This window comes from Photinus pyralis, unplaced genomic scaffold, assembly GCF_008802855.1.
Source record: "Photinus pyralis isolate 1611_PpyrPB1 unplaced genomic scaffold, Ppyr1.3 Ppyr1.4_LG8, whole genome shotgun sequence".
NCBI classification, from domain to species: domain Eukaryota; kingdom Metazoa; phylum Arthropoda; class Insecta; order Coleoptera; family Lampyridae; genus Photinus; species Photinus pyralis.
The window spans coordinates 12,509,468-12,532,136 of record NW_022170819.1 but is presented as its reverse complement, the minus strand read 5'-3'; the positions used below and the strand labels follow the sequence as shown (position 1 = coordinate 12,532,136).

The following is a 22,669-nucleotide window of genomic DNA, read 5'->3' as shown; positions in this document are numbered from 1 at the left end:
AATTAACCGTTGCCTGCGAGTGCCAACGCCCTGCTGATAATGAGCGGTCATTTTTTGGAATTGGGCTATTGGGTCATGAACATTGAATAACAAATTAAGATGGTCATGAACGAGATTTGATATCGGGATTCGATCTTCAACAAAGAGACAACTTCCGTAACTCTTTAGCGTATTAGTTAATAACAATTTTACCCCTTCTGGGTTAAATTCTATCACATTCAAGTAATTTGTTAACATTAGTACCAATTTAATATCTTTGCCGTCTCGGTTAAGTTATGATCGAGTTTGAAACGTGAATGTTGTTGGAGTCCACCACTTCTTTCTGGAGAGGTTCGCCGATTAAGTACCCTACCTGTTATAGAAGCATAATATTGCGAGTAGAGCGAGACCCTTCAGGCATTAGTCAATTCATTATATACCGAGACCTGCGACTTGGGAGGTTTTCTTTTGATTATTTGCAAGTTTGAATGCGAGAACTGAGCTCACTTCTTGGCTTTACACTTTACTTTTACAGTTACCTTTATATGTTTCACTTGTGCTGGGCCCTACACGTGCGACTTTTGTTCGTAATATCAATTTAGTGGAAAGTTATTTTAAGATTCAGTAATCAACTTAATCGATCATTCTAGATTGGGGGTTTTGTAAACTGGGGAATTTCAATTGTACATTGAAGTTACTAAGATTTTGTGTGTAACGTAACTTTTCTTATTTTCTCATTTAACCCTGAGCTAGTTGGCTGTTTATGCGGCGGGTTTGAGGAAACGTAGCGCCAACTCTACCAATCATTATATCTTTTGCATTTTGTTGTCGTAGTCGATTTATTTCATGTATTTATGTTGGCTATGCTGGGGTTTTTGTCCAGAAGAAGGTTTTCCTGCTATCGCCTTGCTTTATATATTCTCGTATTTTCGTACGCACAAAATTATGTATTTTATTCAATTCCCTTCTCGATTAAGGGTCACATTCCAACACTTAAAAGAACCGATTACACGACGTAGAAGTTCATTCGTGCCATCCACCTACTCCTTACTCCTTACTACTTGGTGACGCACACACTTCTCCCAGCGCTTCCGTCATTTTTGTAAACACACCTGGAACGCAGTTTATGGAATGGTGGTCGGCTGGACCGTCGCATTCCTCATGAGCTTACTCAAATCAGTTCAGGTTGGGAAATAGCCACAAAGTGAAACGAAGACATGTCGGGTGAGGCTCACGAACCACGGGAATTTTAGGTTTGGCTAAGAAAGCCTGAATTAAATCCGTAAAAAGGGCGGGTGGATGGAGTTGCCAAGATTTTGCCCCCAACAGATCTGGTCGTTTGCATCGCATAGAATCACAAGACACAAGACCTCCAGCTAGTACTTCTTTGAGATGATTTGGTGTTGTGGTGCATACTTATGATGCACACACCACGCCAATCAAAGAAAACGGTCAACATGACCTTGACATTGCTGCGGACCTACTGCGCTTTCTGTTCCATTGTTAGCAGCTTCGATACGAATCTGGCGAACCTTCCCCTCATGGCCAAATCCTCTGTTAAAAATAAATGCACCGATCCAATACGTACCCCATCTCCGGTATATTTTCTCTGACGACGATCTTGCATAAAAGCGAGCCATAAAAGCTTTATGGCTCAGTGGTAAGAGCGTTGGGTTATAAATCCGGAGGTCGGGTGTTCGAACCTGGGTTGAGGTGAATTTTTCATCTGTGGCGGAGATGTAAATTACCTTAGACCAGTTCCGAGCATTCTACCGGCTACTCCGAATTAGGTTTTCCTGCAGTTTTCCTAATTCGTAAGGTAAATACCGGAGTAATTGGGCGCATGCCTGTTGAGGGCCCAGAACTAAGAGAGGGATAATAGATAATAGATAATAAATACCTAAACACTAGGGAGGCATAAACCGCCCATGTCCCTGAACAGGAAGTAAGCCATGGACAACCACAGAAGAGCACTGACGAGGTTTGGGTAAAACCCACACAAACCTGAAGCAAAGAAGAAGCTAAGGGAGGCCAGGGAGGAGAAAAATAGAGCCTTTGAACAACATGAGCCCAAGGAATTCGAGGAGTTTGCAGAGAACATCGCCAAGCTTAGCCTAATGGAGAAGAATGCGCAAAAAGCACATAAAAAACAGAAGGAGGAAACAAGGAGGAACCAAAAAATATGTACCAATGACAGCATAGGAGAAGTTCCTGAAAGAAGAACAAGAAGCACAGGTACAGTTATTGGAGGAGAACGATTACTGGCCACTACTGCCACCCCCACGTTGGAAGCCTGAAAAAGGGGAAAATGTCAGGGTGGCAGGGCAGTATAGGGTCCAGGCCGAATTACTACAATACGCATCAGAATGGCTATTCAAAGGCCTACACGAATTAATTCAGGAAGTATGGACCAGCAACTTGGTCCCCAAGGAATGGCAGCAGACAGTGCAGGTGCCCATCCCAAAAGTCAGGTCACCACGAGCAACAGACGATTACAAGAGAATCTCGCGATGCAAGATATATACGAGTACACAACCTACTGACTGCAATGCCTAGAGGGTCATATATATTCACGACCAGGAAGATTCTAGATGAACACTGGAGGGCAGGAACAAAATATGGCTTCTAGCAATGGACCTGGCGAAGGCCTTCGACCAAGTGAAGCATGAAGCAATAGTCACCTCTCTGACATTACTGGGACTGCCCAAATTCCTAACCAATAGAATTACAAACGCATGCGTATAAGGAGTATACTAGTTTGGGAAGAAAACCGAGCACCATTTGAAAACCATAGATATCCGCTCTCCCCAAGGCTCTTCGCGACAGAACTGGACAACGCCATAGAGCAAACAAGGATGTTGGTGAGAAACTGGATGGCCAGTTACAACTACCGACACTATTGGCGTTCGCGGACGATCTACCTACTCGTAATCGCGGACAAGAAAGAAGATCTCGTCCAAACCAGCGAGGTATACCGGGAGATGGCAGGCCTACGAATAAACTACGAAAAGATGATCATGAGCAAGACAAACAATGAGGAGGGCAGAACGGAATGCACTAAGAATACTGATGAAAAACAGCAACCTCACAAGAAAGTAGATAATGGAATTACTAGAAAGGAAAGACGATCACCAGGAGGCTGAAGATGAGGCAGCTGGGACATGGGTACATATTAACAGGAGGAACAAAGACCAAATCCTGCAGGTAGTCAAGAATCTATGTGCCTAGGAATGGAAAGTATGCCGGCCCTTCTTCACATGGAACACTACTATAGACCAATTAACGGTGGCGGTCTCGGGGGTTCTCATAGAGAGATGAAGCAGAGACAAACACAAACTAAAGAAAGAAAGCAGACGAGTACTGGGGGTGGAGGAAAAATCAGACGGAAGTACAAGCAGCCAAAAGGAGGAGGAGGAGGAGATAGAAAGAGAAGCAGTGAGAGGAAGGAAGAAACATGAAAGGAGGAATGAGATCAATAGATCGGGAACTAATGGAACGAAGGAGGAGAGGCTATCAACAGGAAGAGTTCCCTCTAATGCAGTTATACTAGTGGAGAAGCTGTGGTCGCACCCTTTCGGGTCGGACAACAACCCATTGTTTCTACATGCATAATTATTGTTATGCTTGTACAGGGTGGCCAACTAAGAATGTGAGGTACTGTATCTGAGAACCGTAGAGGCAACAAAAACATGCCCGGTCTTTGAAGACGACGATAATCTGAACCTTTTTTGTTTGGCAATTATTGCTGTATCTCTAAAAATGAGTGGGGGGTATTCAAAGGTTTCCGTAAGGAACACCCTGTACCTTCGAAACGGCTGAGCCGATTTTAACAAACTCGAGTTAATTGAAAAGAGTTATTCTTCGGCTACAAATATTATAATATTTTAAGTTTTGTTAGTTTCACATATCCACGCTTGAGGGCTTTTTTCGACATTCCGACAGAAATGATTAATTTTCTAAAAAAAAATTAAATGCATTGGTTCGATTTTTTTTTTCATGAAAAAGTAACTAAATGATGCCTAAACAAGCTCGCGAAAACCGCATCTCGCTATCTTGTTCCTAACCTAAAATTTGGGCCAAAGAAAGTTTTATACCCTCAAATTTTTATTTTTTTAAGCTAAATTTTCCGGAATTATTTTTATTATATAATTTGTGTCCCTAAAGTGGATCGATTACAAAAATGAAGCTTTTAATGCCGCCGTAAATGCTCGAAATGCTGACCATCACCATATAAGAATAATAATAATAATAATAATAAATGTCTTTATTGTCAACCGAACAAACAGCAAATAAAAAACATTTCTTTGTTAATACATTTATGAGTGACAATAGGTGCAAGTTCAGGGACAGGCACAAGCGCCGCTCCTGGTCTTCCACTTGGACCAAAATCAGCAACAGGAAGGAAGAAAATAAAATTTACAATATAAATAGAAGAAAGAAAGAGGAAAGAAATAAAATCTACGATATAATTAGGATGGTCCACGAAACGTCCAGATTGCCAACAGTTGATGCGAGATAGTGATAGTTAATGTGGCTTATTGAGATTGTAGTAGGTACTGTTTACTAGCAGATTTGAAAAGAGGTAAGGAGGAGATGTTCTTGATGTTATCTGGTGAAGAATTCCATAACTTACAAACATTATAAGAAAAAGACCTCTCAAACAGTGACGTTATGTGCCTAGGAGGCCTAAGATAAAACTTTTTTCTTACATTCAGATTATATACATCTGTGCGGTATGTTAAGCGTTCCGCCAAATATGGAGGGGTTTTATATTTAATCACCTTAAAATAAAGTGAGAGTGCATGATGTACCCTTCGATTGGACATATTTAACCACTCATACCGCTTCAATAAATGTGAGACTTTATTGTACTTGCGAATTGCGTATATAAAACGAAGGCATTGGTTTTGAATTTTTTGTACCCTAAGCTTATCATAAGAATCGAGACAGGGACCATAGACGAGATCGCAGAAATTAAAGTTTGAAAGTACTAATGATTCGCACAGTGTAATCTTTAATGCACGGCCACGGCTAAGTACACGACGTTGAGAATATATTTGTTTTAAGACTAAAAACGACTTACTAATAATTTTAGAGACATGTGATTTAAAACGCAATTTGGTATCTAATACAACTCCCAAATTTTTTGCACAATTAACAGAATTTAAGTCCACTCCATTTAAACTTATTTTCAGATTATCACTCAAGTATTCAAAATCTTTATTTTTACTAAATATTAATAATTGAGATTTACTAGGGTTTAGTTTTAAGCAGTGATCTACAGCTTGTCCTGAAACGAATTCCAATGCCCTATTGATAACATTAATTGAGGAATTTACATTTGCGACATCAAAAGCGTAATAAATTTGTGGATCGTCAGCATATAGATGCGTACTGACCTCCTGGAGTCCACCAAGGTACTGACTAGTGTATATAGTAAATAATAGTGGCCCTAGAACTGAACCCTGAGGTACACCCCTGGACAACACAAGTTCATCTGACACGACACCGTTTAACTCCACAACTTGAGATCGATTAGACAAGTATGACTCAAAAAGATGTAACACATTTCGACTGCAACCGACATAATGCAGGATAGCCAATAAGGTATCATGGTCAATCATGTCAAAAGCCCTAGAATAGTCCTCCAAGAGTATTAATGCAGTAGCCTTACCCCTGTCAAGAGCTTGGAAGATATCATCGGTGACCGCAAGGAGGGCTGTACAACATCCATATCCAGGTCTAAAACCAGATTGATGTGGGGGTAATAAATTAGACCGATTAAGGTACTCAAACAATTGATTGAAAATAATTTTTTCAGTCACTTTTGATAGCGTTGGTAAAATAGAAATCGGCCGAAGATCACCACAACTCAAAGGGTTGGTTACCTTAGGTAATGGAGTGACTTTAGCCCTTTTCCATAATACGGGAAAGGAAAAAGGAAAAAGGCCAACGTGTTTCATTCCTCCGGCACCCCCGACTACAGGGATACCGGAGGCGGGCTGCTCAGGGCTTCCTGGCCCTCTTCAGCCAGAGAACGGGATTCTAAGGATGGGTAAAGTTAGGGATCGGAACGGAAGTAACGGAGTTAGGGTGCTGAGGGGGAGGGTACTGCTCCAGCATTCGCCTCGTAGATTTCAACATAATGGTAGCATTATGCGAAGCTACGTATGTCTGAGGAAAACCCCCTGACAAAACCCCAGACAGAGCAGGCGGTAGCGGGATTCGAAACCACAACCTCCCGAATAGCATCGGTGAGCGCATCCACTGCGCCACGTGCCTCGGTATAATACGGGATAAACATTATGTTCAAAACAATAATTTATGATATGTGTAAGGTAAGGAACTATATGAGGAGCGCAAAGTTTAATTAGGTAGATGTTCAATCCGTCAACGCCACAAGACTGCGTTTTAATAAAATTTAATATCTTCAATACTTCCTTCTCAGACGTGTATTATAATATAATATAACATAATATAATATAACATAATATAATATAATACATTATATCTCAAGATATCGAGATGCAGTTTTCGCGAGCTTGTTTAGGCATCATTTAGCTACTTTTTCATGAAAAAAAAGCGAACCAATGCATTTAATTTTTTTGAGAAAATTAATCATTTCTGTCGGAAAGTCGAAAAAAGCCCTCAAGCGGTGATATGTGAAATTAACAGTTTCAAATATTATAATATTTGTAGCTGAAGAATAGCTCTTTTGAACTAACCCGAGTTTGTTTAAATCGGCTTAGCCGTTCGGAAGATACAGGATGTTCTATACGGAAACCTTTGAATACCCCCCACCACTTCATTTTTAGAGATACATCAAAAATTGTCAAACAAAAGAGATTCAGATTATCGTCGACTTGAAAGACCAGACATTTTTTTATTAGGTTAATATAGCGGAATTCACAGAAACATCACCTTTTTAGATTCCAGATTGCAGTTACGCCCCCTAGCGGCCATTTCAGAAACTTAAAATATTTTGCAGGTTTTTCTCGTGGCCATTTTAGTGATAACTTTTTTTACCGCAAGCCTCTACGATGGATAGGTTCTCAGATACAGTACCTCGCATTCTTAGTTGGCCACCCGGTACATAATCTTCTAAAAAGTATGACATTTTCGCGTTTTGTTTGCAGTGAATTATATTAAACTTTTTTTTTGTAATTATAAATAGTCTCCATAAAGTAGTAAATACTTCCCAATAAAAGAAAATTCCAAAAACTTTCCCTCCGTGCAGATTATCCACGCCCCGTTTATAAAAATACTAAAAACGCATTCATAAATTCTAGATTACTATCAAATACCAAAACGCTTTTATTTTAAATTTGCTCACCAAAGTGGAACTTTTATTCCTAAAATAGCAGTAGCGTGCACCCATTTGAAAGGTATACAGATTATAATATTTCTCCAAATCGCTCCCTTCTTTTTCGCAATAACACAGTCTAAATCGGTCACCGAGTACATAATCCCGCAAACGAGGCGGTTAGTAAACAGCACGTTTACCCCATTGAAACCTCAATATCGCGGATTGTCGTCGAATTCCAATCTCGAATAATTGCCGCAATATTTTAACGCTCCGGTTAGAATGCGGTAACGCATTGGAGCTATCCGCGTTTAAGTGGCTCTACCGGTGATCCATTTAAACTACTCGCATTATTAAATTCGGCCAATAATAATTAACGTCATCGTGCGCGCGGGAGGCGAGAGGCTTGCGTACACCAACGATAATAAAATTATTCAAAATGGAAAGTGTGTATAGCAAGTGGAAAATAAGGGAGAGGAAAGTTAACTCGTAAAATGCGAGGTCTTCCATCACGATTCTCATTTTCTTACCCCCAATCTTGTAGTAAAATATTTGAAATAGTAGAGGGTCACCGCACATAACAAATATTGTTATTAGAACTCGCATTTCAGTCGAGTGTAATTTAAGACCGAAATGAAAATCTCGCTTTAATGTTCTTTTTGTACCTACGACTGTTCGTTTCCCTTCACGGCTTTAAATTAAAAAATATTGTTGATAGCCGTCTGTAAAAGCAACGCGGTGGCATGATGAATAGTATGAAAGATGTATTACTTATCCGTATTACAGTATTTACTCGAAGTATGAAATGCAAATAGAAGAAGTTCCACACGAACGAAGCTTCTCTGAATTTCAAATTAATTTTGTTCTTTACCGGATTTGAATGTATATATCTATTCTTAACCTTAAGGCGTTCCATTTACATTCTGAAATCTATGCGCACAGTCCATTGTAGAGTACTTTTAACGTATCTAAAGGGGATGAAATCGTTCGACCGGAAACTTCTTCCCCACCATAAAATTTTACATTCTGCTATAGTGGATGTTAATAGATGAGATTGCGAATAACGACTCGGTCGCTTCTTTATTTTATCATATTGCATAAATGTTGGCAGAAAGGTACAATCTACAGGTATTTAAATCATCAATCACCACGGGCAGCCAATGAAATTGTAGAAAAGGATCTACTATTCAATAGGTAATGCAAAATCTCTAAGATTAACAATACGTTATTTATCAATGAATGGCGAAATTTCAATAGCTATAGGTAGTTAGGATCGCCTCACTCAAGCGTGCTTTCAAGGAATATAAACCAACTGTTGAATTATTAACGATTCTCGAGATCGTTTATAATTTTATATTGCTGTCTGTCTGCCTGTCCGTGTGAAGGAATAACTAGACTGTTTACTGTAGGGGTGGATGGGGAACCATAAACCGGTCCGTGAAATATACTTGACTATCAGCCCAATAAGCGGGTGGGGAGGGGGTACTCAATGCGCCCTAATTTCAAACATTTGTGCTTTTTCTAACACTGATTGTTAAAAATTATTTCCCAACAATATAAGTGCTTCTAGATTATTGTTATACAATCTGTTCCTTAATCGGAATTATACATTTCAGAATTGTGAATAAGAATCAATTAATTAATGTGTAAGTCTTAATAAAATGGATTAATTTATAACAATATTTATAAGCGCGAACTATTCATTACTTCGGCGTTGAAATTGGAAGTGATTGAAACGCAATTCGATTTGCTTATATAGCAAACGCCGTTCTTTCTGGAAAGCTCCCGAGTATTCTAGAATGTTCTCTAACAAACACGTCGTATTTCCCGGAAAGCTTTCGTCACATCTGCCTTCGCTCTTTATCGCCGATTCTTCTTCTTTCATGGCGCCTCATAATTTCTGGAATATTCGCTATAATGTTTCTTGATATAAATTCTACTGGTCATCGCACTATAACTACCACAAACGGCATTTTTAGAGAAATCAACTACATTTTGTTTTTTATCTGCATCGTTCGGAAGCAATGGACGGTTGACAATTTTTATACATTTTTTTTTCCAGAAATCTCAATTGTGATTGCTCCCGACAGGATGTTAAAATTTCTTCTCGTAATCGAACAGATCTGGCATTTTTTCCAACGTTTTTCCAGTACATTAATTAGGCAATACTTCAATGTTATAATCAGGGAAATACGTCATTTTTATTATCAGAGAAAGATTTGAATTTAAAAGGGAAAGATCCATACAGAAATCTGTATACTTGGTGAAAATCTACCTTTAATAGATTCAATGGTTTGATTTTAAGAGTCTGAACATAGAAATTCTCAATTTTTTTCCAATTTACTCATTTAAATATCCTTATTAGTTATTTCATTTTTAGCGCATCTTTGCAAATTTGTGTCAAAGCTAGCTTTTAATCTCCCTTGAGCCGGCTGGCTAGCTGGATGGCAAGAAATGCGGGTCTGTAGAAAACCGCTTGGAGGAAGACTACCGGCATCATGTAATTAACAAGTTACTACATGATGCGACTGGCGACATTTGGGAGCCATCCCGAAGCGTGTTGTACTAACGTGGTGATTTTTCTTCTTCTACAGTTTTGGTCCGATTGTGCGCACCTAAACGTTTCTTAAGTGCTCGAATCGCGGTCTCTCTTTCTCGTGTCGCTAATAGAAGCTGGAGCTATGAGAAGTGCCCCTAAAATTGAGTACTAATTTGTGGAGGGTTTTTAGCAAAATCCACCAAAATTCGAATTACGGGTGAACGGGACGTCGGGGGTCGGTATCAACAAAGAGAATGTGGTAGCCTTCAACAAGATCTTATTGATAGGCACGAGGACTTTAATATAATAATAATTTTTTATTTGCGCCGCCACCTTCGAATATTAATTAAATTAATTCCTTGCAAGTGGCGGCGTAGCCTGGCTCTATCTCTGTTTTGTGTTTTCATTTGAGTGATGCTGCCAGCCGCAAAGCGCTCATGGATCCTACCGGCCCGCCGGGAAAGTTCCTGGTATCCCGCCGGCCCCATCCACCCGTACTGTTTAGAAACGTCCGATCCTTTGAAAATTGGTACACATGTTCCTAAGGATACAAGAAAGGTCACCGATGTGAAGTTGGCTCCGCCCACATGAAATAATTTGACAGAAATGTGTCGACAGCTAGTGCTCTTTAGTGCTCGAAGCTTATCGTTAGTGCTGCTATATAATATGAGAAAAAAAAACCGGAGCGGGGCCAAACTTTACACTCAACTTTTATTTATGGAAATACCTAAATAACGCACACGGCGTTAGTGCTATGTTAGTGCTATTAAATGCCAGAAAAACAGTATCTTAAATTCTATCTCTGTTCCTAAAAAAGTCAAGTGTGAAGTTAGCCCCGCCCATACATTTTTAATTAGATGAAACCACATGTGATTGTTAGTGCTTGCTAGGTTAGTGCTGTTTTGTGCTCAAAAATTGCGATTCCAGCATTTCGTCTTTCTAAGAAAAACGAAAAAAACAAACTATTGTGTGAAGTTGGCCCCACCCGTCACTCGTTTAAAAAAAATATGATCGTCAATGCTACGTCAGTGCTTTTTTGTGCTCGAATATTGCGAGTCTAACGTTTTATCTTTCAAAGAAAAACCAAAAAAACTAAAATATTTTGGAAAATTGGCTCCACTCGTTTTTAAAAAAAACTAATACGATCGTTAGTGCTACGCTAGTGCTGTTTTGTGCTCAAAGATTACGATTCCAAGAAAAACAAAAAAAATACTAAAATATTGTGTGAAATTGACCGAATTTATGACTGGTTTTTAAAAAAATACACAATCAGCAATATCGAGTCACATTATAATTCTGGATTGTAATTATACTTTATGAACAAAATAATTTATACGTACCGGGTGACCCAATAAGACTGTTCCTCGGCCATATCTCGAGAACCGTTCGTCATATAACTTAGGGGTAAAAAAAATTATTGGTAAATCGGTCATGAAGTGAAATGAAAGTGAAATGGAGTGATATGACTTTATCTTTAAAGTAGCCAAATAACACCGAAAGAGGCCAGTGAAAACCTTTCAAAATCTCGTTCCTAACCTTAAATATTGGGAAAATGAGATTAATTAATTAATTAAAATGCTTAAATTGTATCTTATTTGACCTATTTCCGGTATTTGTCGATGGTTGGAAAAGAACCCTACACGTTTATGCATTATAAAATAATAACAGCCGTAATTTGTAAATTATTCTGCTGTTTTTACATTCAGAAAGTGCAGTTTTTTGAATTTGTAATCTTTTCTAAAATGCCGATTTCTAACCAAGAAGCATTTAATATGTTGGCCATATATTTTGAGTATTTTCAAAATGCAATCATAGCTGCCCACATCTTCTATTTGCGTTATCCGACAACCAACCATCGCGTAGGTAAGAGAGATAACTTTGAGATAAGATAAAGCCCTAAAAAAATACGAATTAAGAAAAATGCTGAATCATACCGGTACATACCTCACACTAATAACTTGCAAACATATGCGCAAAGCGAATTCAATGGAGCACAGAACATCAGAAATAGAGAGAAAGCACTCCAAAGAAATATGGTGATAGCCAAAACAGGTAGACAGTAAGTCAAATAAAAAGTAATGGCGTATGGAGAAAAATTTGCACGGAACCAACATGAAAGCCGAACCGTCTTTGAAGAGAAGAAATGCATCGACCTCTAGCGGCGAACTAAAGAACTAATGTAATTACAAATCTACTATAGAAATGACTGACTAAACTAACCGGGTTTACAAAGGAAATTTTACGTGTTTTACTCCTGGTTGTCTTATCTATAGGCATCAAGTCGGATATATACAGATTTTTCCGTCGTAGAAATTTGGTGTAGATAGTTTTAGATTAATGCACTTCGAAATACTTAGAGTATACCTTAACATGCGAAATTCGCGGACCACAGCCTTTCGTATTTCCCCTCAAAACAAATCTGTATTCCTTTGTGATTATACGATTTCGGTACGTTCCAAACGAACTTTAAACTCAAACTCGATCGTTAAGTATTTATTTTTTAAACTAATTCTTCTTTTGCAGCCATTAAAATCGCGCGGAGTAACTTTAAGCTCTCACAGTCGCTATCCGTTTTGTTCTTTGCGCTTCGCGCTATTTATATTACGCCCAAAACGGAACCAACGAAATTTCTGCGACCGGCGTCCCCTTTAAACTACTAGTAGATAGGCATCTAAATTTCAGAAGACATCCAAATCCTAAGATGGTTTCAAGGAACTGACTCACTTGTCGAATTGTGTGCATTCTGTGACGCTTCTGAAAAAGCATAATATAGAGCTGTGGTGTACAGTAAGTACCACTGTAAAACTTGTATCTGTTTCTTTGCATGGGCTAGATAGAGATGAAAATATAATTTGTGTACACCTCATAGGCGACCAGTTTTACAGTGGGCGACTACCTGCGATGAATACGTGACTGTTTTTATACAAAACGGTCGGTTATTTTTAGGAATTTTGCATATAGAAATTTTGCCTACAGTAACTTTGATATTCTTAGAGAAATCGACCTATCAGAAATATATACATGAACGGATTCATTGATAATTGATTTTGATTCAGTGATTTTGTATACTACCATTCTTTTGGTTGGATTGAGTTGTCATTTCGTATTTTAGGTACATGTGCATATTTAAATAGGAGAATGGACTAGTAAATTATGTGCTAAAGAACAAATTTTACAATATGAATCAAATGAGCATGGATACGTGATCAGGAATAGTCAAGGCTATATTTCTTGGCATCAGTCAAAAGAACATTTTGTATACAGGAACATGTAAAGAATATTCAATAAACTAAAGTCTTTTACCTGTGGCCGTAAGTCCAAAACCGAAAACATATGCACTCGGTGTAGCAATCACAAGGATAACTAACAGCACTCACTATTAATATTTTCATTGTGACCCAGTGACCCGGAAGGTTACAAATTCGTACGTCGAACAAAAATTGGTATGTAATGTAAAACATGTCTGGAACTTGAACCCTAAAAGAAATCAAAGGTAACCCCCTTTCTTTGATGACATAAAATTTACATACCTCTTATATAAGAGGCTAATCCTAGATGAAGGAACAATTGTCTTAGGAAATTACCGTACAACTACAGCCGAAATATATAAATAAAGTACACGATAAATAAACGAAATACAACATGGCGGTATTTACAACAAAAGGGTAAAAACGCATATGTATAACCTCCACTAGGAGCATAGGTGAATCCCGTCGAAATAATCACTTCGGAATTCCCAAATTCAAAATTCAATCACTTGAGGTCAATATAATCGGGAGATGGCAATTAGAATTCCATGCGTTCTACTTTACGCTTTCAGCTGTTTTTTTAATCGACGTGTACTTCGATGCAGTTTACGAAGAACAGAAAAAAAAATAAATCGTTACAGAGCTGAAGAAAAATGGGAAAAGGTAATCAAAGCTCAAGAAGATAGGTAATAGGTATCCATAGAACAAGGGTTAACTTGGAAACTAAGAAAAAATGAAGAAGAAGAAGTGACTATTGGTTTTGTTTTAGTTTAGGTTTAGGGTTTTTTGGTTAGTATGTTGGGATTATTCCAGCCAACTTATCGATAGCTTTTGTGCTTATTAATATAATTTATCAACTAAAGTAATATTTAGTTCCTTCGAGCTAGAACGTTAGACTTTGAACTTCAAGTCTTAGAAGGAGATAAGAAACTAAACTTCCGCAAGGTAGGGGGTATAAAAACACTTCTGTTATTGATTGTATTGTATTGGGATATCTGCGAGTGCCGTAGAGATTTAATTTTATTTTATGCAAGTAGGGTCTTCAACCCTTGTAAATTAACTAGCCCGTTACACCATTACTGCATTGCCACATGATCAGTTCGTCAAATTACTAATTAAAAAGTACACGAAACTATTCTACTCGGACGAATATAAGTAGGTAACTCCACTATTTTCGCGGAGTGTAGTTCATCCCTTATCTCTGATTCCCATAAATTAAGGTAGATCTCGCCAAATGTAAGATTGGTGGCAATTAACCCACAAGGGAAAGTTCAAGCAATTAAAACATCATGTCTGAAACTAATAAACATGGCAGTACACCTGAAATATAACAGGGTTGCAAGTTTTAAAGAATTTTTGTGATTTTGGGTTTTGTGTCGAAGTTAAACACGGCGCAGTATGCAACTGCACCATGTTTAACTTCAACAGCCCTAAGTGTTGGAGTGCTTTCAGTTTGAAAAGAGATATAGTACTTAAGATAATCCACATCGAAAAAGCTTATTACTGTACATCGTGCTAAAACACTCCGGATGAATTACATTTCGATTTCGAAAGGAAACGCGTGTGCCAACTCAAACCGTGCTAATGGAAACGTTATTTGTATAGGAACAGAGATCTCGTCGAAACAAAATTTCCATAAAAAATAAATTCACAAGGTTTCCGTATCGGCGATTCAATTATCCGTGTACGCGGGTAAATATTTATTTTGCGTAGTAGCGTAATAAATTTAAGGGGGCAGAATAATCTCGATAATAAAGCGAGATTTTCGACGAAAAATTGTACTTGGCGATGCGAAAGAAAAGACTTTCCATTCGAAAGCAAATCAAAGTGGTAGAGAAAATAAAAAAAGCCTCTTACCTGTGAAGTTTGTGAGAAGCGTCGTGGGCACGCAGGATGGTAGTTTGTGGGACCAGCCTCCGTTCTGGCAGCGTGGAGTGGCCATCCCCACGGGTTTATACAGCCCCAGCTCGCGACACCGTATCTGAAGTTTCGCTCCGTGGGGAAATACCCAACCTGCAGTCTTAAGTCATTTATCTCTTTAAGTATTCATGACTTTACTAATCAATTTTATAAACTTATATTTGATGCCAGATCCTAATATGGCACGAAACGATTTTTGCTTTGCGACTTCTGTGCTAGTTTTCCTTTGAGAAAGTCGCATATGATGTAATACACATATATTGAGTTTTTTTCTCGGAACATAAAAGGAAATTCTATTCAGTGTATTACCATGGTTTGTTTCGTTTATGACTTCCATTATGTCTATTTGCAAATAAAGAATCGCTAAGTAAGTAGTTTCCTTTGTAGTCTCTACTCTTACACGTAAGTTCTAAAATTAAGTTTCTGCAACGTAACAAATAAGAATATAAAGGGAACTATGATTTCCGAGCACGAATCCTACTTTAAAATGGGTACTTGCCGGAAATTAAAATTGCATAATCCACCCTCTTCACGTAAATGAAGTGCCACAAAAACTAATATTATGTTCGGTACACGCAACTGGAAAATATTGTTCGCAGTTTCATAAAATGGATTTTCCGCTGCTTAGAATTTTAATCGCAAATCCTTCACTATAATTTAAATCTATAGTATGAGCGTAAATTTTATATTAATCTTTCATTCAAACATCACTATGAACAACCATCTTTAACATACATTTTGTAGTAAACTATACCATAAAAGGCAATTTTCAATAATTAACAAAGGAATGAGTATTGCAAATGGTTTCGTCCTTCAATGTAGGCCAGATGGACGCGAAAAATGTTTTTTTTTAATTTAATCGTTGAAATTGAATGAAATCTGCAGGTGCTTTGTTAAAAACTATTGTATAAAATTGTACAGTGTGATTAAAATTGAATTTGTTAGTTTCGAAAGCAAGTGATAAGTTCGTGAATTGTACGCGTCTTACGAAATATGAAAGTTAAACGCATTGTAATAAAAGGTGGAGCGGTCAAATGCTAACATAATCGTAGCATGAAATTGGAAGATTAAGAAATCATCGTTAGTTACTTCGTTTTTCTTTAGCGTCTTCAATTTCGAATTACGTCCTAGAATTAAAGTAATCGTTGCATAGTTTTGAGGCGTTCACGTTTCATCGGTGTCCGTTTTTGCAGTTGGCCAAATTTCGTCGTAATACTAGCCGGCGTAGGTAGTTGACTAAGCGGAAACTTTCAGCATCTTTGGGGGAACTGTGTGGTTTAATTTCAGGTTTAAGGGTACTGTAAATGTTAAAAAAAAATTCACGTGTGCTTACGAACCCAGTAATTTTTGAGTTTGGGCTAAGTTTGGGCGCGCCGAGTGGTAGTAATGGTAGTTTTGGTCTTTTGAAGTCGTATAACGGGGTGACAGTTTCACTTGTTTCAAAAATTAAGAGTATTTTAAATTCTGCGTGGTATTGACATTTATCAATTGGAGCAATAGGTTGTATTTGTGGCGTCAATTGGTCCCCATATTTCGCGCGTGAAAAGCGGTAAGCATCCTATCCGGAGCTGGTTTTGAGTAGTGGCGCGTCTAGCGTTTATTTTGTTTGTTGTGCGTTTGAAAGTGCATTTACAGGTAGTAGTCTGGGAGATCAAGAAAAAAGTTGGGACTCTTGAGTAAAACCATGAAAAATGGCACACATGCTCTTTGACTCGTCCTCACAATTTGTTATTGTTTACATTTTGTATAAAAGACTAATCCCGAAGCGTGGCATATTTCAAGGTTTTGTTCATGTTTGTTATACTGTACAGGTGAAAATGCCTTTATATTGTTTATTAAGTATTTATTTATGTATTTACGAGGAAGTTTATTATCACTTATCAGTGTGATTTCGCTTGTATGTTTCGATTTCACTATTCCGAGGAGGAAGTACCTAATACGGTTCGATTCTTCTCTGTATCTGTTACTTTCCTTCTCGTATCCCGCTGCAGTTCTTTTTAGGCGAGTGCATAAGTAAAAATTGGGTGGGAGAGAAGGATTTTAAAGCGAATGTAATCTATGTAAATCGAGCGCGGCATTTTTAGAGCGCGTAGTAATTTTTTACCTGAAAGCTGCAAGACGAATTCGTATAATCGAGGTGCCTATACAGAATATTTGACAGGCACGTAATAGTAGGTACGTGATACAGGTATCGCGAAAGTGAAATGATTGTCGTGGGTGCTTTTTAAATGCATTGTGAGCTGTCATTTCGAGCAAAACCAATAATAAGCGGCATATGCAAAAAAAGAACGTCGTGGTGTAGTGGTCGGTTGATTTATTTTCAACCGTAAATACATGACGGTCGCTGTTAAGTGTCAAAGGCGGACCACTGCACCTCGTTATTATTATAGACCTGGTTTCCTTGGCGACCGTCTACGGCGGCCGACGGCACCAGCGAAACCGTACCTTAAAGCCTAGGTCAAAGTAACAAGAAGTTGATGAAAATTTGTTCACTTATTCTCAGAGACGCACTTTCCAACGGTTAAAGAGATATTTGACAGTAAAAATAGGGTATTATAACATGGGCTCTTATGGACAGGCTTAGATTTTCTGAGCTAGCGAAGGTTTTTGTATCAAGACTTAAATGACATGGGTCTAGTCCAGATTATTTACAAACGTCGTACATATCTAGAGATTCCGGTGTGATGAATACATTACCCTAGAAAATCCTTAGTTGCAGTACAAATAAATGCAATCATAATTAAGGAATTAATTTCGGAAATAGTTTGAAAGAAAGTGAATGTCTCAGCCATCTCGAAAAATGGAATGCATCTTTGTATAACGTTTCAAAGGTGCTCATAGAAACTTTGGTATATGTTTCAAAATTAACAAGACCGCTCTGGAAAAGTTTCCATGCATGTTCCATAAAAGTAAAAAGAATGTTTCAAATTCGTTCAAATGTTGTAAAAACAGCAGTGAAAAAAACTTCAAAATAATGACGGGACATCCTGTATATGAGAATATTTATTGATTTATTAAGTAAATCTGATGGATTATTAAGGAGTAAACACAAAGTTGGTAATTTTAGTTGAATTTGTAACTCAGTGTTGTTTTTTCCTTTTAGAAATTTTGTAAATGAGTAATTTTTGTTTTAATTTAAGTTAATCTGCGATGAGGAGTTTTATTATCAGGCAAAATTTAATTACCGCACGTGTTCTCCCACATAGCATTCGATATCTTATGTATATACATTTTAAATCCATAATGTACAGGGAATATACTGTACATCTTATGTATATACTATGTATATTCATTAAAGACATATGTATTTTATGTCCAGTATGGATATTCTATAAATATACATTTTGGATGTGCTATGTATATCCATGGGATTATATGTTATGTATATACGTTTTGGATTTGATACATGCGTTTTCTGTATTACCGACGTTACAAACGTATGTTAGCAACCTATTTGTTATGAACTCGGGGTATTATAGTGTTGAACAAGAACACGATCAAAATGACTCAAGACTAACAGTGTTAAATAAAACAATAATAATTTCTTATGCGCATTTCCCATTGTATACTAGGAGACTTAATAAACAAAAAGCTCCACTCCATGAAAAGAATTTATTTATGTAGGTATAGATGCTAGTAAACTTCCCGAATGTTAGAGGAATCTCTATAGAACATTCATTTTGAATGTATACAACATACATAGAATATCCTATTGAACATCTTTTCCATATTACAGGAATATTCATGGTATATCCAGTTGTCAGTATACCAATATACATAGCATGTCTGTTGTATATACATGCATATACATAAGACATCCTAAACGTATATACTATGTATTATGTGAAGTCTGCCAAACTTATATCCCATGCACATACATCGGACATTTGCGACATACTTCTCCACATTCTATGGATATACAATATCCCACGTGGAATGTACATGGTACCTATATGCAATGTATATAGGTCTGCTATGTGGGCTGGTATTGACAACGAGATGCAAATTTTACGAATTGCGAGTATTATTTAGAAGATTTATTTGCAAATTCACAAAGGAGATTATTTTATGGTGGAAGCGGTGTTTCCTAAATACTAGAGATACCGAGAAAACGAGCCTACTGCGAGTTCGGCGACTGTTAAGGAGCGTGTAAATTTATTTACGCTAAATCTCAGGCGGTCAGCCGTGTTTGTTTTGTTAAAGGCGCAGTTAGACATTTTTTTTATAATAAATCTGTGCAGAAGCAAGTTCACCAAAGTTGTGAGAAGTCCGTTTAGGGAAAAAGTTTGTCGAGTTGAAAAAGGAAGTAGTTATAGACAATCAGGCCTTTTGTTAGGGTTCTCTTCCTATTAAAAGCTGAAAGTTTGTCATTTGAAGCCGTGTTTGTGTGTCAGTTTTTGTGCGCCTGAATATCACAAACCTTCTACGACCAGATTATTTGGATTATTAAAACAACTGCAAGTAATTTAAGATTTAGTTATTTTGTTGCCCGCTTGCCTTCGGGGTAATATGTCCAAGCAGGCTTTGTAAGCTCTTCTTTCTTTTAGGGATACTGTTTTATTATTTTTTTCCGGAATAAACTTTTGGCATTGTCAACCAATTAATTGTGTCTCTATTCGAATCCTTTGTGCGACTCAGATACAGTTTTTCATGTCAGATTTTTTTGGGTCTACCAGGTTTTGTTTCGTGTGTTATGGATTCTCCACCCCAACGAACTTGTTTCGACCACCATTTTACTTTATAATGGATATTTCCCACCGTACCTACGGCATGATTCGCTCGTGGATGATTTTTGAGCTTGATGTTATCGTGCTTCTGTGTTCAAGTTTTACATCACCCATTATTCTACATTCCATGGCTAGGTAGGTTACAAAATATCCCCTCGTCGTATAACAATATACGATTTTAAATGAGCCTTTGAGCAATCATCCAGACTGTGTTTACTAAATTTTGGTTGACGGTGTCGAGCTTTTTTTGTCTTCAAAATTTGTATTTAGTGGTAGAATTTGCATACCCGTGAATAATTTGATAACCTCATTTGCTTGCCGCTTGCACTTACGGTAGTGATCTAATAAGAAGTGGTTCCGTTAATTGCCGGAGGAACACAATGATTCACCCCGAGGGAAAACCGGCACAATTCGCATTTAGAACAATGAACGTAATAAATCCGATGCAATAACATTATAATGTATAACGTTTTAAGACACTTCCCACATCTTACTCGACGTTCCCTATTTTCTTGTTTTACATTAATTCCGTATACTGCGCGACGATTTCCTCGAGGAAACATAATTTGTGGTCGCAATACTTCATCGCAGGGGGAAAACAGGCGTAGACGACGGTACGTAAATAAGATCGAAAATACTCTTCCTGGCAATGCCTTTTCCTTTAGTTAAATTGATAAAACTTTCGCTTTCAATAATCGAAACGTGTATTTGCAGAGATCCTTTGCAAATAATAATCGTACTGCCTTGTACAAAATGCAATCTGCGTACCGGAGGGACAATCGATTGTAATTATTTGACTGTTCCCGCTTGAAGATGATTAGAATTCGACCCTCCTTTCCCTAGGGTCTGATGATTGAGATCCTTTCATTTATATCAATTCCTATAATCCAATACCCGTGTATCAACTTGTCTGCGTTGTTAGTTAGTCTTTAAGTTTGATTTGTAGCGTAGTGCCTTCGTTCGTATTCATTAGAAAAAAATTATTTTAAGAAATTAAGAAACTTAATGAAATTTTGGCAAAAATTATGTCTATGTCTAACCGTTCAGTGGTCTAATAACAACCGAACGACGAAATCCGGAAATACAAATAGAACGGAAAAGGCGAGAAACAGATGTGAGGTTCCAAATTCCACAATTTCGCTGAGGAAGAGATACTGCACTACTGCCGATCCAGCTCCGCTTCGGCTGTTTCTACTATCTCGGTCCCTCGCAATATATTTATTTTTGGAGTTCTTAACAATACTTTCTTAGTGATTATAGTTCATGATAATATCGTTTCTAATTTTCTTTTATTAGTACGCACAAAGAAAGTTTGCGAAGTCCACCAGCATAATAAGGTAGATATATAGTCGACTCTAGTCAGTCCATTAGAAGCTATTGTGTTGTGTATGATTACATAGAAGGGAGTGATGTCTTTATATTATTTTATTAAGTATTTCTTTATGCACCAGCAGACCCCGAGAACTTCGTACCGATTTTGGGAACGCACGCTCTGTTTTGGCGGCTGCGCCGCCTCACCTCAACATTTTTATATACTATATTAGTGAGAGATTATCTAGTGTGTATTGCCCTGTATGATTCGATTAACCGTTTATACCGAGGAGAAAGCGCCTAATGCAGTTCAAATTCTTCGCTATATCTATTCCTTTTTCTGGTCTGCAGTATGTGTCTGTGATAATCGATCTTATCTTGGATATGGTTTGCACTCCCACATGCACTCTTTTCGTGTAAGTTACTTGTAACCGTTGCTGGAGCAGAGCCATCCCATTTGATGTTCCTATAATATGTATAATTTTCTTGCAAATTAAATTAATTATGCCTTTTTCGAAATTGTTGAAGTGTTGGCAACTAGAAACAATTGACTGATGCAGAAAGGTCCTCGGATGGATGGTACTTTTCTTGGAGAATACATTAAAAATACACATCTGTTGCTACTTCTTTTCATAATTCACCACTGGACTTAAATCCGGCTGGAAAAACTGAAATTTTTTCCACGAAAACACCGGAAAGATACAAAAAAACAGAACTCAGGTAACATACAAGCGACAGATAGGAACAGGGTAAATGCACCAAGGTAAGGATACGTAAAAATCAGAAGAGAAAGACACAAAGGATAACCATTAACCACATAATAGAAACACAAAAAGGACAAACACAGGAAAAATAAAAATAACAAAAAGAACACATAAACTTGAACGCCATAAAGATCGGAACGAGGATAGGAACATACAAAAGAAGAGCAGGAAAAAAAGAAAAGCGCAAGATAAAGGGGCAAGTAAGATACAAAAAAGAAGACACGAGAGAAAGTTACAAACGAAAAACACAATAACAGCACAAGAACAAGTATAAATTGTGCACAACTTTTGTACAGATAAAGCGCATTTTTTAAAAATCGCAATACCTTGGTAGTGGGCTAGTGGCATGCTATATCTATCGATGTTTACCTTCTTGGTAGGCTAGGGGAGGGGCTCATTACACATCAGCATATAGAGGCCGCCTGGAACACATTCAAAATATACGAAGAATCCCTTAGAGAAATTCTTCCTCCTTCCTGCGTCACTTAATTTTTGAGATATCGACAGTTTTCACATTGCTAATAGATATATCTCGTCCAGACGTTCCACTTGCCCATTATGAGTACTCTCCCCCGACACACAGTTTGTGAGATGTTCCCAATCGCCTTTCGTGGGTACTCTCCTCTGACACTCCGCTTTTAAGATCTGTATCTGTATAATCGATCACGAGAGAGAAATTAATTCCTTTCGTTGAGATTAGAGTACCATGAAGGAAAACGAGTTCTAATCCACCCCCTCCCCCGCCATTTTAATAATGGGTGGGGAAAAAGGGCGGAAGTTGGTTGAAGAGATTTCCTTCCGTTGATGCTTTTAAAATACCGTGAAAGATAACACTACCCCCCCCCCCCCCCCCCCCCTAAAATCACCCAGCATCGAAA

At 37.8% G+C, this 22,669-nt stretch overlaps 1 protein-coding gene across 1 annotated transcript in view; it reads right to left on the bottom strand.

The window, feature by feature from the left end:
- Nucleotides 1–22,669, bottom strand: part of LOC116178438 (locomotion-related protein Hikaru genki-like) — a 108,035-nt gene that overhangs the window by 2,049 nt on the left and 83,317 nt on the right. Inside the window, exon 5 of the mRNA XM_031497928.1 lies at nt 14,927–15,089. Coding sequence (XP_031353788.1) covers nt 14,927–15,089 — 163 coding nt within the window. The remainder of the gene's footprint in view (nt 1–14,926; nt 15,090–22,669) is intronic.